The sequence below is a fragment of the Falco cherrug genome, chromosome Z (genome assembly GCF_023634085.1).
Source record: "Falco cherrug isolate bFalChe1 chromosome Z, bFalChe1.pri, whole genome shotgun sequence".
NCBI classification, from domain to species: Eukaryota; Metazoa; Chordata; class Aves; order Falconiformes; family Falconidae; genus Falco; species Falco cherrug.
In genome coordinates this window covers 2,763,417-2,778,666 of record NC_073720.1, presented here as the reverse complement: position 1 = coordinate 2,778,666, position 15,250 = coordinate 2,763,417, and the positions used below count along the sequence as shown (strand labels likewise).

Genomic DNA, 15,250 nt, shown 5'->3' with positions numbered 1-15,250 from the left:
GCCTTGGTTTTTTTTACGTTGGAATCCCAGTTGCCAGCGCGGCCGGGAGCTCCACCTCAGCCGTTGCGCTTCCCCTCAGCAGCGCCTCCCGCTTCCCGCCCGCCGCGGCCGCGCAGGCGCCTGAGCTCTCCAACGGCTGCGCGGGCGCGGCGGGTTCGAATCGCCGGTGCCGCCAGAAGCCGGCGGAGCCGGTCGGGGTCGTGCCGCAGGGATCCGGTCTCTTCTTCAGCACCCCGAGCGAGCCGGCTCCGGTCGGCGCAGCGGTGAGAGCGGGGCGCAGCGGGAGGAGAACTCGGGTCGGGTCGCAGGACGTGAGGCAAAACGGAGCGCGAGTGGCCGGGGGCTGGTGCAGGCTGAAGAGGATTCCTTTCCCCTTGACTCTCCTGTGGTACGGAGGGTGTGGAAATGGGCGAATCTTCAATAACTAACGCAGCAAGCGTGCTAGTTCGTGGTATTTTAGAACGACAAGGAAAAGAAAAAGTTTGTTTCCAGGTGCTGGCCGCCAGAGGGAGCAGCGTGAGCGCGGGAAGCGCCGGGCCAGCCAGGCCGGCCTTGAGGGCTGCCCGGTCGGCGGCGCGTCTTCATCTGTTGTTTTCTATAATACAGTTAATACTTGTACTTATATAAGGGTAACCCATGTATAATGCTGCCTTTTGTGCGTGCATACTCTTCTAGCAAGCAAGTGCACGTTTCTTTTTGTTTAAGTACTGGTCATTTAAAAAAAAAAGATCAAAACACCTCAGTCTCCCTGAGAGAGCCTTATAGAACCATATAAACCATATTTCTTGCTCATTGCAGTAAATTTCCAATTCCTTTAGTAGTTAACGCCTTAATATAATAAAAGACTTACCCAGTTTGATGAGGAATCCTTGTACTGATATTACGCTGCGTTTATCGCCAGAGTTCAGGGGAATTGCTTTGTCTTGTTTAATGCTGGTCACTGCGCTTTCTCTCCTGCATGCAGTTTGCTAAAATAGAAGGTGGTTACTACATTTACTGCTTCACTTAGGTTCCATTTGGTTGTGTGAGAGATCAGGGTCTTTTTTTAAAATTCTGCTTGTGTGCTTAGTGTTTGCAACTGAAGTCTTAAATTACTGCACTTCTGTTTCCCCTCAGTGTGGTGATGGAGCACAGGGTGTCCTCAGGCCTGGAAGATTTATGCCTTCACATCAACAAGAAGATTTCAAAAATTAAAAAGACTCTTATTTTAAGAAGGATAGGTAAAAGAAATTAAGAGTGGCTTTTGGTTTGCACTTCCTTGCAGAAAATGGCAATGCTCTAATTAGACAAGGAATGTACCATGAAGTGGGAATCAAGGAAAATGTAGAGAATAACAATAAAGTGAGCAAGGATGACAAAATGGGAGCATTATCAGGGAACTAGGTGCCAAGCAGAGAACGTAGGCTGGGTGAAAGTGTGTTGCTCAGAGGGGCTTGAAGACTGTTGGTGAATGTACCCTGTATTTTATGTACTTGGTAGTGAAAGCTCCTAATAGGAGAAGAAAAAATATGCTGCCAAGTATGTTAAGCAATTATGTCAAGCCTAATCACAAAAATGTGCAAAGGCACAGGTGAAAGTTTATACAGGTGTCTTGTCCTAGCATTCCAGGAGTGGCTGGCTGTGGCAGTGGGCAACAAACTTATTTAAACTGACATACTGAAATTGATTGGAATGTTTCAGATTCATCTCTTACCCTTTCATAGGCTGAAAGAGGAGTTACACAGGATCATAGAAATGTTGGTTGGGAAGGTCAGTTGGTCGTCTAGGCAAACCTGTTGGAAGAGGAGCTATAGCCCTAAACAGTGTGAGGTCATGAAGGAGAGAACAGGGTGCTATAGCCAAGCAGCTGTGAAAGTGAAGCTGTGTTTAAGACCTGTGTCCTCTACCTGCAACCTGCAGTGGTAGTGGGTACAGCTTAGTGCTTTCCAGCCTCATGCTGGAGAGAGGCCTTCATTCTTTCAGCAGCTTTGAACACTGTTGGCTGTATGGAGTAGGAGGTTGGCAGTTTGACTAGAAAACATTGCTGCTTCTCATGGGAAGATATGGTGGTTGGGAAGCATAGTGTTAGTACATAAACACTGCTTGTGAAGGGGTGGGAAGTGGGATTTTGGTTTTGCGTTGGAGGTGTTCTGGCTTTTTTGGCTTAATGTTCTCTCTTTGACAGGTCGAGAGCCATCCCTCAGGTCTATGTTCTCTAAAATAGGACGTGAGATAATTCTTTTGCATGGTCTCCTGAATAAAATGGAAACAGAAGTTGAAGAACAAGAAAAACTGAAGAATTTGCTAAAAGTAATCTTTTTTTTCCTGTTCGTAAAATACTGAAAGATTCTAGAGGCATCTTTGATAAGTGTGTAGTTGTTATTTTCTAGATCCTTATTGATAGGTTTGGATGTATGTGGTTAACAAGAGAAACGGGCTTGGAACAGGCTTACTGATAGTTTAATTAAGCAGCTCTCCAACATGATGATCTGTCAAGATTTTATTTTTCAAGGTTTATACATTGGAAGCATGTCTGTGTCATAATAGATACTGTGATCTAAAGGGTAGTTCTATTTTTACATCCTTGCAATAGCTATTAAAACTCTTTAATTAGAATATTTATCTGTTCTACTTGTGTGTTTGCAGTGCCTTCATGTGTTAAGTCTTTTGTGAAAGTGTTGTGTGGGGAATGTAGATGAGTTTCCTGTAGTATCTTATCACCACCGCCATTCCCCTGCCCAGACCTGCTGAGGTATATTGTTAAAGGTGTACTTCTTACGCACTAAGTTTTCTCTGACACTTAGAGGGCACTCTTAGCTTTGTTTATCTGAGTTTTACTAGTTGCTCTTGGGAAATTAGGGGGTAGGGAGGCAAGATGATGGAGAGAGAGAAAAGAACACCTCTTAATCAAGATGGAAAGTATTTTAGCGTTGCCCTAATACTAAACTAATTTTACTTGCTTGACATTAATAGTTTCAGATTTCTGATGAAGTCTTAATGTCAATTTCAGAGGCTCCAGAAGTCAGCTGAGAGAGATCTACGTAAAGCACTGTACCTCCGTGAACACATTCCTCCCCATCTGCCTAAACTGACTCAGAGCTGGTAGGTAGTACATGAGCGTGGACATAGCAGGCTGCTCCTGGCAGTGTCCAGCTGCAGCACTACAATACAGCTGTACTCCTTTTAGTGTATATTAACTGTGAACTTCTGGGAGCCAAGGTTGTTATATGTATTGATTCTGGAGTTTGCTTTTGACTGTTCACTACCAGGCTTGGGATAACACCCTAACAAATCCCTTGGGTAAAACCTGTAAAATATTAAGTTGTTCAGATGGAAGTTTCCAGTGGCAGATATGACAAGATGGTAGAAAGCTTGTTCTTCTATAAATCTGAACAGTCCTTGCTTTAGAATTGTAAGCACGCTGATTTGATAGCTGTGGCACCTAAGGATTGAAGAGTAGGTTAGTGATCCAAGTGCTGGGTCACTAGGACTAAAGTTCAACACTGCCCTTACAAATACCATTTAAAAAAAATAAATTCCTCTAACTCAGTCATCTGTCTGTGGAGATTTGAATTATGCTTGTGGTAATTTTATTCTCATTTCCATGCAGCAGCCTGGCATTTATTTTAGCTGGCAATGACATCCACTTGCCTTTGAGAAAGGGCTGCACTAAGAAGCTGTTCAGAATAAAGTAGCTCAAGTGAGAGAATGAAACACAAGTATGTGGAACAATAGCTATTATTCAGAAGGTTTCTAAGACATAACTCTGACTAGGTTTCTTGGAGTGGTCAGCTCTTTCTTTGGCCTGTTAGAATTGTTTTTTATTTTTCAGTGATGCTGGCATATGCCAGATGGGTATCTCTGATTTTAGAGTAACATCTGAAGATCCCCCAACTTGCTTCTACCCTCATAGCTTGCCAGAAGGCAATGCATCAATCTATTTGAATTCAGTGCTTCCAGTATGTGCCCTGAATCTATCAGCATTACCTGGTCTTGCTCCTAGTGCCAGACAAGCCTCAGGCTGAAAACATTACCGGTGTATTCCAGCAAAATTGGGGTACAGAAGAGAAAAATTAACTAATTTTAGATAGTGTGTAGCAATGTTCTGATCTGTATAGGTACTGCTTGTATGGAAACTTGGACTAGTCTTAGCCCGTAAAGAGATGAGTTGTGCAGAAGCTTTTTTTTCTGAATGCAACCCTTTAGACATGAACCTTCAGTTTAGGAAACAGCCTCCTAAAAACGTGTCCAGAGATGTCTTATTCCTTTTCAATTTGGATCTTGTTTTGTGTGTGCGTGTGTGAAAGAATGGAAGTTCTTCAGAAATTGTCACTGGGGCTCTGCCTTCCTTTTGTAACTTCCTTAATTTAGGAAAATCCTTTGTCTTAAGTTTACATTAGCTCCTGGAAATCAGACACAAATGAGGCTTGTTTAGTGACTGTGCCACCTCTGATATCAAAAAGATTCTTTGGGATATCGGTTTCCCTTCCAGACTTGTCCTGGTTTTGATCAAGAAGTTAACTGTGATACGACTTTAGTTGGTCCTTCCCTTTCTAGACAGAACCACACATGTAAAACTAAGCAAGTTTTTCTAATAATTTTCTACAGATTGTGCTCTACCAGCTTACAACTGCTGTTCTGTCAGTCTCGGTTTGTGTTGTTTTGTCCTGGGAATAATACATTGATAGGTTAATGCTGTTTGTCAAAGCACCCTGTCTCCTTTCTCCCCACATTATCACTTCTTGGTTTTCACTGTGTGATACAGTGGAGGATTGAGCAAGTGCAAGACAGACCGTAATTGGTCAGAATCCATCTGTATCACTGTAAACAGGCCTTCAGTCCTCTTCCCCAAGCCTTTCTCCATTGACCTTCTCCATTTCTGTTCCTCCACACCCCAAAATGCTTGAGGAACTGAGTACTGATTGTCTGTTGAGTTGTTATCATGAGACAAGTAATGCAGAAAGCAGAGCAAGCACTTGAACACTGGTGAGACAGGCCTTCAAATCTCAGAATGAAAACGCCCACACAGACAAATCGAACAATTCATGACTTTAGCTGTTGTTTCTTTCCTGTATTCTTGGTTTTAATGTTCTTGTTTACCAGAGGAATCACATTGAACATGCTTTTTATTTCCGTGAATCTTAAGTATTCCAGGTGTTTATTGAGAGAGCAGTTTCTCACCACACCAAAGCCAGATTTTTGAATACTTCAGTTCTTTGTTTTCATGGTCCGGCTCAGCAGTGAACTGCATATGTACCATCTCACAGCAGCAATGTAGAGGCAAGGTGGTGGGTGGGAACCCAAAGCAGAAGTACCTCCTGGGGAAGAATCATCTAGAAAAGATAAGAAGTTTGTTGCAGTGAGGAGGATGGCAGGAGACTGGAGTGTATGGGAGGAGTGAAGTTTTAAGACATGAACTTGCCTCTCTCACCTGTCTCAGTCACTGTTTCAAACCTGCCTCCAACACCACCAAAAGTCCCCACCTTTCCCTTTCCCTTCCCTGCCACTAGTGCTAGCTCCAGGGTGCCAGGATTAGTTTTGAGCAGGGCCTCACCTTGTTTTTTTCAGATGTTTACATCTGGGTTAGCTTAACTGTTGGTGTCCTGGATTTCAGAAGGGCACTGCATTGCGGCATGGCACAGTGGGTCAACAGATGGGTCACTGCTGTGCCGTTCAATGACTGTTAAACAAAGGTATCTCCTTGTGGGAAGGTTAGATCAAAGCAGAGGATCAGATCTTTGTGACAGGTCAGCTTGGTACTGCATCAGTTATTTCTTTGCACATCTCAGCCCAATAACGTCCTTGTATTCAGCTGACAGTGGGTTTGGCCAAATGTATCCTCTTTGCTGTCCTCCCACCAATGAGCAGGAGAGCAGCTAGGTGGGTGGCTGGCAAATAACTCAGGGTTTGAGGCTCTAAGCTGAGTGTTTGGAGGAAGGGTGAATTTATAAAAATAATGCTTTAATAATCACTCAAAGCAGGAAATTCCTTGGCTTTTGGGATCTAGCCTAAAAAAAAAAAAAAAAATTAAAAAAAATCCCAGCCTGCTGGATGGTGTTGAATTTCTTTGCTTCAAAAGATTATTGGATGAGTCAGGCTTCCCAAGATTTGAACTTGTTTCAAAGAGCTGTGAAGTATTTCAGATCTGCCTGTTAGGTGCAGCTCTGTGCTGTGGTCCATCTGATAAAAAGCAAGGCCTCGTGTTTTGTGAAATGTAATGGTACATTGAATTCTTAACTGCTCTGTGCTGCATTTGGACTGCTTCCAATTCACCTGCTAGCCACCTCTGTAGCAGAGAAATGAAGAGCTGTAATGAATTCAGCTAAAGTATGCAATTTGAAATGGAGTAGGCTTTCTTTATTTTTCTTCCAGGAAAGATCATGAATTGTGTTCATCCAGCCTAGCAGATGGGTAGGAACTTAGGTCTGAGAGTAAGCAGACTTGATAATATAATGGTATTCTTCTTACTACTTATCTGCTATTTATGCACTTCGTTCTTTTTACAGCATCGCTGGTCTGACTGTGAAATTTAAAGAACAAACAGAAGTTGTAAAACCCAAACATGCAAAGAAACCTACAGAAAGGCCAAGACTTGCTAAAAAAGTACCCTTAGTCACTGTGGAAGAATTTGAATCTGTTCCTGCGTAAGTAAGCGTGGCTTTTCTTAGACCCTGTCATGCCAATTTGGGTGGCAAATGTAGGTTTGGGAGAGTGTGCTCTTGCAGAACTGAGACTGACAGAGATGTTTTGAAATTTTAAATGTTCCACAGCATGAAACATAATAGCTTCAAATACTTTATATGCAATACTGTCAAACTAGTAAATTAAATGAATACAGCTAATTAAGTCTTTTTATTTATATGTTGAGAAGATCAGAACTAATCGGTGAAAACCCAAAGCTCTTGTCTGAAAATTCATTTTAATTGTATAGACAGAAATATGTTAGCTAATGGATGGGTTCTCTTCTTGTTTTGAGAACTGACTTTTTTTTTAAAAAAGGAGCCATCATCTCCTAAGATGGAAGGTAGGGTTACACTTAAAAGGAAAAATAATCATGGAATCAATTAGGTTGGAAAAGACCTTTAAGATCATCAAGTCCAACTGTTAACTCGGCACTGCCAAGTCAATATAATGATAAATGCTATTTTTATTTGACCCAGCTCTTGGTTTCTGAAAACTTAAGGTCTTGACTTACCACTCTGTTTTGAGACAGGAAAAGAAATCAGGCTTGCTAAAAGCAAAAAATGCCTCCAGCTGAAATATCCCAAATTTCTGGAATAGAAAGCCATGGGGTTTTTCCCCCTACCATTGGGACCTGATTAATAGAAATCCTCATCTGAAGTCTGTTGTGTAGGGATAACTTTTCTTAAATGGCATTTTGGGGACAAGGACAAACATTTCTGCAAAAAGGAGAAAATTCTCTTTTAAGGCTAAATTGTTACCAAGACTCTAGATTCAGTGTGTTCCCTGGCAACACTTATTTCAATAAGATTATTTTTTTTGAGTCTGCGTTTACTTGAGGCTTTCAAATAGTCTTTCCTGTAGCTTTCACAGTTTTCAGGTGAGCAGTGCCTGCTTTCTTCCACCAAATTACTCAGTCCAAAAAATGAAGGAGCCTGAATTCAAGTCGTGAATTCAAGTCGTGAATTCAAGTTGTGAGGTTGCCCTGGCTTTTACTGAAGTGCTTTCTGGGGTTTTGTTTTGTATTTAGCTTACTGCTCGGCATATGAGTTTCAGATTTAATTTTTAAATAATGGCTTCTCAGTTTGTAGCATGTTTCCTTTTCCCTGAATTTGTGCCTTTACATCTATAAATACTGAATAGCCTTATTGCAAGTATTCCGGTGTTCTAATAGTTCCACATCACTTTGTTTTTATCTCTGTGCTTCCTGTACCTCTAGGCTGTTATCAGCAGGTCTTATTATTTTAGTACTAGTTTTATGAAATGCTCTGAAAGTTCAGAAGTGGATGTTGGTAGTGCAGAACTGTGTCTGTGTAGCTCAGTCGGCTGCATAATAAAATGTAAGAACCAACACAAAACTGGTATTTCTTAACAAAACCCACAAAGGAATGGCTGTTAAGGTTAAACACAGGTTATTTATGGTTATCACATGAACCAAATTGCCCTCTTAAGCAAAAACATTTCGTTTCAGTTTTGACTCATGCTATGTTTGCTGCAAAGTTGCTTGTTTTTTCTGTTTGTAGTTTAAGGGATATGCTATAAAAGCAACTTTTATTCCATTTTGGAAGGCTCGTTAGAGCTTAAGCACTGGATATCTTTTACTTTTTAACTTAGCTTTCTAATGTTTCATCTTTCTGGTTTAGGTTTTATCATGGCTTTTTTACCTTCAAGATTATTAAAACAATCAGGGAAATGAACAAAATTAATGACAACGCTTATTCATTAACACAAAGCAGAAGAAACTGCCTCTAACTAGGAATAGCATGTTCAGTTAAGGCTGCCGAAAGAGAAAAATAAACATGGAACTGTGTGACTTTCTGGTTACTGATTTTTATTTCTATTTGTAGGTATATGAAAGGTCGTTTAACATGTGATCACGTTAATGCAGTTGTTGAAGCGATGAACAAGGCTGTGGTGTGCAAATACAAGATCTTGGATCAGCCTTTGAAATCTGTGAATGGAGAAGTAAGAAAACTCTACCACAGGTTCCTGGAAGAAGACACAAAGGATACAAAAGGTATTCCCGTCCCGTCGTCGTCCCCCCCCTCCCCCGTTAGTACCAAACTCAAAACACTTGGATATTGCTGCACAAGTATAAAAGTACTGGAGTATTGAATGATGAACTAAGGACAGCACATGCTTTTCATGTTATAGTCTAACTTTCAGCATCTTTTTCTCAGAAAATCATCTATCCAGGCATTCTGGTAGTTGGTGGAATGGTCTAACCTGTGGGAGTGTTTAAAACTGTCAGTCCTGAAAAATTTTAGAAAACCTGGCATTGCTTATTCTCAGGCAGAGAACAGGAAAAATAATTAATAATCTTTAGACTTAGCAGGGCTTTCCCTTCCTTACCAGCACAGGGTGCCACACTCTAAATCAGATTTGGCCCTAAAGAATCCACTACTGTGGATAAGCAACACTTTGACTGTCTGGAGCAATGAAAGTTCTGGTTGCCCTTTGATATAAGGGGAGGAGAACAGAAATAAAGTTCATTTCCAGATCAGATTCTAGGCCGTAAGGAATATATCTTATGTATATCTTAATGTCTTCTTACGATACAGAACTGCATAGTCAGTATAAGATCCTGTCACCTCTTCTAGATAAAGTCATACAGTGTAGCAACAAGGGGTTATTGTTTTGACTGAACAGTTTTCCTATAACTGATTTGGATACTTTTTTATGTTTTCCCTGAAAACATGTCACTTTCATGGTGTGTTTGAGTGTACAAAGATTTAATTTGGAATCGCCATAAGTTCTGGAAACTCCTAGTTTGATAACCAAACTAGAAATTGTGGTTTCAGTTTTTAAGCTAGAAAGGACATGAGGTATTAAAAATTTGTTCTGAAGTTGGGAAATAAGGGTAATCAGTCATGCTGCAGTGGGTCTGTGGAAGAGACAGGGATGTCTGATAATTTAAGAAGCTTTCTCCTCTTAAAAGCATAGAGGGAACAAAAATGCACCAAAATGTCTTTCTCTCAATTTAAAAGCAAGTTGTACTTACAGCTTAGTTTTTCCAAAGGTATGTGGCACAGTAAATCTCTAATATTAAAATCTCCTTTTTGACATTCCTTTCCTTTTGAGAGCAAGTATGTAATTATTCCTGGGGGGGTGTACTGCACATGTCAAGCTTGGCAATGTCCTTAGAATACCCTCATGTTTCCAAGTTCGGATGTAAAATGTAGAGCAAATTTTCTTCTGTCTCACAGAAAGAGATGCTTTCTGACACCTTGGCCTCTCAATTTTTGCCCTGAACAGAATGCAAGAACATTCTGTCCTGAGCATTCACTGGGTACTTGGGAGTCACCTTATGACAAACTATGACTTTTTCTGCCTTCCTTTGGATTTGTTGCTAATCAAGAGTCTCTCAATGTTATATTGCGGTGATAACATCACTAACTCTAGATTCTAAATGCAGCTGTTCTGTAGGAAAGCGACTGATATGATGGACACGCCTGGCACTGTTTTGAGACCTGTGGGGTAAATGTGTGGTATGAAAGTCAGTGTTGTAAAGGATTTTAGCATGTTAAAGCACCATATTAAAGACATGCAGCCAGACTACTTCACGTAACTGACTTCTGATTTGAGCTCTGATAGTTCGGCTTTTCTCTAGACAAATTTTGCTTCAGTCTAAGAGTGGTTTATATTAATCTAGGATTTCTTAAAAGGCTTGCTTCTTCATTTTTAACTTAAAGTATCTTTTTGGTTTAGCTGTTCCTGTCCTCAGGATGATAATAAGGACTTGGAGCCTGTGGCTACAGAGGAGAGACTAAACACTGTAAGGGCCCTCCTAGGCCTGGAATGCTGCTTAGACTGCACTGTGATCCATGGCAGCCTCGGCTGCGATGAAGGAGCCATTCTAGCAGCTTGAGAAAGCTACAGCTAGTCAGAGATAATTTTATCCAGAAAGTATTATTTTTTAAAAGTCTGAAAAATTGAGGCTTTTAATTTCTTAAAGTACCTGAGAGACAGTCTTGATTTTCTTGTTTATGTTGGAAAGCTTAGTTAGGAAACTAGGACATTCAGCATGTGAGAGAGAGAGAGAGGTTTTTTTGTTTTTTGTTGTGACTAATCATCTAGAAAGTCTAAAGAAGAGGTCTGGCAGCCTGTCAGACAGTTCTTAACTGGCCTGCACAAAATGATTAAATGTCTTTATCCATTGCATTTTTCAGGATGAGGTTGTGCATTCATTGATTTGTTAGCTTAAATTTCTACTGTGAGTGTGTGTCTGCTTAGGATTCCCACAGTTTCTCAGCCTGGGCTGATTGCCAGCTGACCTCTTCTTCTGATCAGAAAAGATGCTGCCAGGTTTATCAGGGTAACCTTCCACACAGTAAGGTAGGTCAGTTTAGCTAGTTATTTAGTGCCTTCACCTACTCCTTCCAACCAAACCACTGCCCTTTTTCCAGCTGTGGTTTCTTCATAAAAATGATCCTGCTATGCTGAATGTTGCTGTCCTGAATTCTGGGCAAATACAAGAAGAAATCATATTCTGCCCAGGTTGAGGACATTCTGGTGCTCCCCCAGGTATAACAGACCAAAATTGGTTTGCAGATTATCCCTGGGTTCCTAACACTGTTCAGGTGTATCACCCTGTTACTGGTGATTGCAAATGGTCTCTGTCCAACTGTAGTTACGTTTTTAATCAGTAATGCAAGTTTTTTCTTTTCCTAGTAAACAAACTTTCCACTTCTCATCTGTATGTGAATTGGCAGTGTTGAAAGCTCTGCTGAGATCCAGCATAGTTCATCTAGGGGAAGACCTCCAGCTTTTGACAGTTGCTGTCTCTGGAAGATTCTACTAGAATCTGTGTCACCAGCTCTCAGAACAGCCCAGTCTGTGAGAAACTGATCTCCTAATTCTTCAGCTCTGGCTATGCAATATTTTGGGGAAGACCACGCTTATAAATGGCACTCTGAGACCTTAGCTCTAAATGGCCATTATGTCCTTGGTTGCTCCTTCATAGTGGAGTGTGTATCCTGCTAAACCACTCATAAGGTGAAATTTAAAGATGAGATGTTTACAGGAAAACACAGATGTGCCTGTGTAAAGCTACGTTGTATTTGTTTAATAAATAAAAGCTTTCTTGGCAGCTGGGGCTTTCCAGCTAGCATCAGCTACTTTCTCCTTAGTTAAGCAGGAAGGACTTTCCAATAACTTGGTTGATGCTGCTGCCTCTGCCTTACTTCCAGTGTAAAAGGAGGGAGAATGCTATCCTCTTTTTCCAATCTCGAACACCCCTGGCCTTGTGACTTCTTGCATGTAAGACTTGGAAGCATGATACTACAGAAGAATGTGTTATTTCCTTCTACTTCCTCCCTTTAAAGATAATTGCTTTTCTTTCTTATGGTTTTGTGCAGATGCATCGTTAAAACCTTGTGCCATGTTACAGAAAGCATTAAATCTACGGTCTTTTTACTAGATCTATAATTATCTCCTATCTGAGCAGTGTATAAAGACTGAATGTGAAATCACAGTGAATGTAGCTGTGCTTAGAATAATTCCTGCCTGCCTTCCTGGTGTCTACTGTTAGCTTGTGGGGACTTTCTTGGGGTTCTGTTTTTAAATTTTAAATGCTTTCACTCCAGTCAAGGCCTTGGTTTCTTACAAGCACTAAATAATGAGAATTGCCTGTTAGAAGTAGTTAATCAAGCACAAGAAGGGATAGGCTGCCAGCTCTGATGCAGGACCTTCCTGTGACGTTTTCTTAGAGACATAAGGAGGATGATGTTCCAAGTGATTAGTCTTTTTCTTGCATTTCCTTAATTAATGAAGAATTACTCTTTTCTAAGTCTGATGGAAGTCAAGGGGATGGTGGGCTGCATAGCTCTGATGTATGCAGGGCTCTGTCCTTCTATCTGCAAAGGGCCAATGCCAGAACTTGAGTGCCTGCTGAAAGGACATCATCAGGCCACAGCTCATTTCAGACATTGCAAAGCAATTACTTGGGATGCAAATTACGCTGCTGCTCAGCTGTGTTCCATGATAGAAACACTGAAGCATTGTGCCTTTCTTTGTAAAGCTGTTACGGTCTTTAGACAGACCCTGAGCATCTCTTCGGTTTTGCTCACGTCAGTGCTTTGGAGCTCACTAAAAGCAGAGCACCTATGGGCAAGGCCTCGAAGAAAATTTTACTGTTAGGCATCAAGACTCTTCAAAGTGTGCTGTAATCAACTTTCTACTAGCCACATCTTCTGGCGTATCTGTGGAAAATCTCGTACCTGGTCCTGGGTGGCGTTTTGGTCTGCTACAGACTTTACACCCTGATAGAGGAGCATGGATGTTAGTAGTTGAGAGATGTTAGTAGACACAGCTGACAACAGGTGGAGCTCGCTGAATGGGCCCTGTGGACAATGCAGGGTAGTGGAATTTAATGGGAAGGCTGGTAATTCCTCTTTCTGATGACAAATTTAGAAAGCAGAACAAAGTTCCTGAGGTCACATGAGGCTGTCCTACTGCTGATTCTATTTTTTCATCAGTGTGCATTGTTAAGAAGAGGTCGTATTGTTACTTGTGTAATATTAGATTATCCTACAACATAATCATTTCTATAGCAAAGTCTTTGTTTGTTTTCCAGGTGCATTTTTTATTGTGGAGGCTGATATCAAAGAGTTTAACCAACTGAAAGTGGATAAGCGCTTCTATAGGATCATCGATATCCTGCGCCACTGCCAGAGATTGAGAGAAGTCCGTGGCTCAGGACTTGTACGCTATGTGATCTGTTAAGAAGCTTTCTGTACTCTGCTTACCCAGGACACGGAAGGCAGAAGTATTTTGAGATGCAGAGATATTTTGTTGTCTGTAGAGCGATTCTATGTGTTGGTGTTCTATCCAACTCTCTTATTTTCTAAAAGGCAGGAGTGAGGACCAAGAAGGGATTTTCAGACATCTATCCTAAATTAGGGGTGGTGGTATCAAATGGCTTTGAAGTATTTGAGTTTTGTTTTGAAAACTTGAGAGGAACGACTGCCTCTTGGAAAATTACAAATGCAAACCAGATTGGCAATTGGTGCACCTGTAGTCACAGGCAGTTTTAATCACGTTTTCAGGTCAGCGCTTCAAAGTTTAATTCTCTGCATGTTAGTAATGTTCCTTTGTGTTTATGAGTTGGAGACTGTGCCTAAGGCTCTGTAGCTACTCAAAGGAAGCATTTGATTGTTTTCTTTTAATCCCTCAAACCAATTTCCAGATTTCCTTTTCTTAATCTTTTTCTTCTTATCGTAATTATATGTTTTGGTGTTTCCTGCATTGCTTGAACAGGAGGATCTGAAGTGGTTTAAACATTTCCAGACTGATGATTGGTAGTTCTGTTCGCCATGTGGTTTTCATACTTCATCATGCAGCCAGATTTTTTCCCCCAGACCAACCCGTGAGACTGGGACAGTAGAGCAGTGGGATTTTGTAAGTGAAGCTGTTACTTTCACTTCGAAAATACTGGTCAAACTTGCCACAGTTTTTATTATAGAAGGTTGCTTTCAAATGACCTATTAGTGTAGTAAGTTCCAGAGTAGAATTACTGTGATAAATATCAACTCTGCAAGTAATCAAAACTTTTGATAAGAAAAGCTACAGTCTTTTTCTTCTATAAGCCTGTATCTGCTGCTGTCCTAACTTCTAATCTAAAATAACTCCTCCTGTCAGTATTAAGATGACAATTTAATGAGCAGAAGACCTTGAATGAACTTTGAACTTTCTCAGCAAAGAGATCCTGGTGAGTGCTAAACAATCCTAGATTCCCATTTTTGTGTGTAGAGGGTTTTTTTGTTTGTTTTTTTCGTCTTCTGCTCTGGGATGTTGAGATCCAAGTTGAGGTATCCACTCTGCATCATATTGCAGTGTATTTCATGTTCAGGTGCATGCACAGCATAGGAGCCTGTGCAAAACCAGTTTCTATAGGTGGCAGATGAGTCCATCTGATCTTTTGCAAAGCTCATTTTATATTAAATAATAAGTGTAGAGGTTTGGGTCCGTGGATCATCAGGTCCTTTTTTGTTGTTGTTTTGTGGTTGTTTTTTTTTCCGTTTTGCCCAGCTTCATGTACTCTGAAGAGTCTTTCAAGAGTCAGGACTGGCAATATCATTAAGACTATCGTGACTTAATAAAAAGAAATTTCCTCATAAAGCAGTTGCACTGGCTTGCCTTTTATTTCATTTTTGGTTTTGACAGTTCCAGGTGGCTTGTTCCAGACTGTCCAGCAGCCTAACTTCTGTTTTCTTCTGCTCTCCCTGATCATCTGACTCATCAGGTCTCCAGCCTGCACCAGGAGGAGCTCCCATTGCATACGTGCCCCTACAGGGAGGTTGGTCTGTTGGACACGGGGCTGTTTCAGTATTTGCAGCATGTTGACTTTTCTTCCTCTGCAATTTATTTTGCGATTACATGGCTTTAACTTTAGAAGTGTGGGGAAGAAGCAAAAAGAGCCTCAAATGGGCTCAGAAGAACCATGTCCAAGTAAACACTTTGTTGTAAGAATAGGTCTGTGTATATGGGATAGTTATGGCAGGCTTAAAAAGGACCTTACTGATGGGAAAACGAGACCGAGGGGCAGGTGTTTAATGTTTCAGTTATTATAATCAGGGAAAGATGAGAGTCC

General features: G+C 41.0%; 1 protein-coding gene across 2 annotated transcripts; it reads left to right on the top strand.

Annotated features, from left to right (window-relative positions):
- The first annotated feature begins 114 nt into the window (after positions 1-114).
- On the top strand, positions 115-14,778 carry SKA1 (spindle and kinetochore associated complex subunit 1). Of its 2 annotated transcripts, none has more exons than XM_014279021.3 (7): positions 115-263; positions 1,117-1,220; positions 2,165-2,289; positions 2,990-3,081; positions 6,486-6,623; positions 8,508-8,677; positions 13,235-14,778. In XM_014279021.3, exons 2-7 carry the CDS (start codon positions 1,124-1,126, stop codon positions 13,381-13,383), a joined length of 771 nt encoding a protein of 256 aa, XP_014134496.1. In that variant the 5' UTR covers positions 115-263; positions 1,117-1,123; the 3' UTR covers positions 13,384-14,778. The 2 variants fall into 2 exon arrangements, with proteins under 2 accessions (XP_014134496.1, XP_005438048.1); XM_005437991.4 differs by having other exon boundaries at positions 263-388.
- The last annotated feature ends 472 nt before the right edge of the window (positions 14,779-15,250 follow it).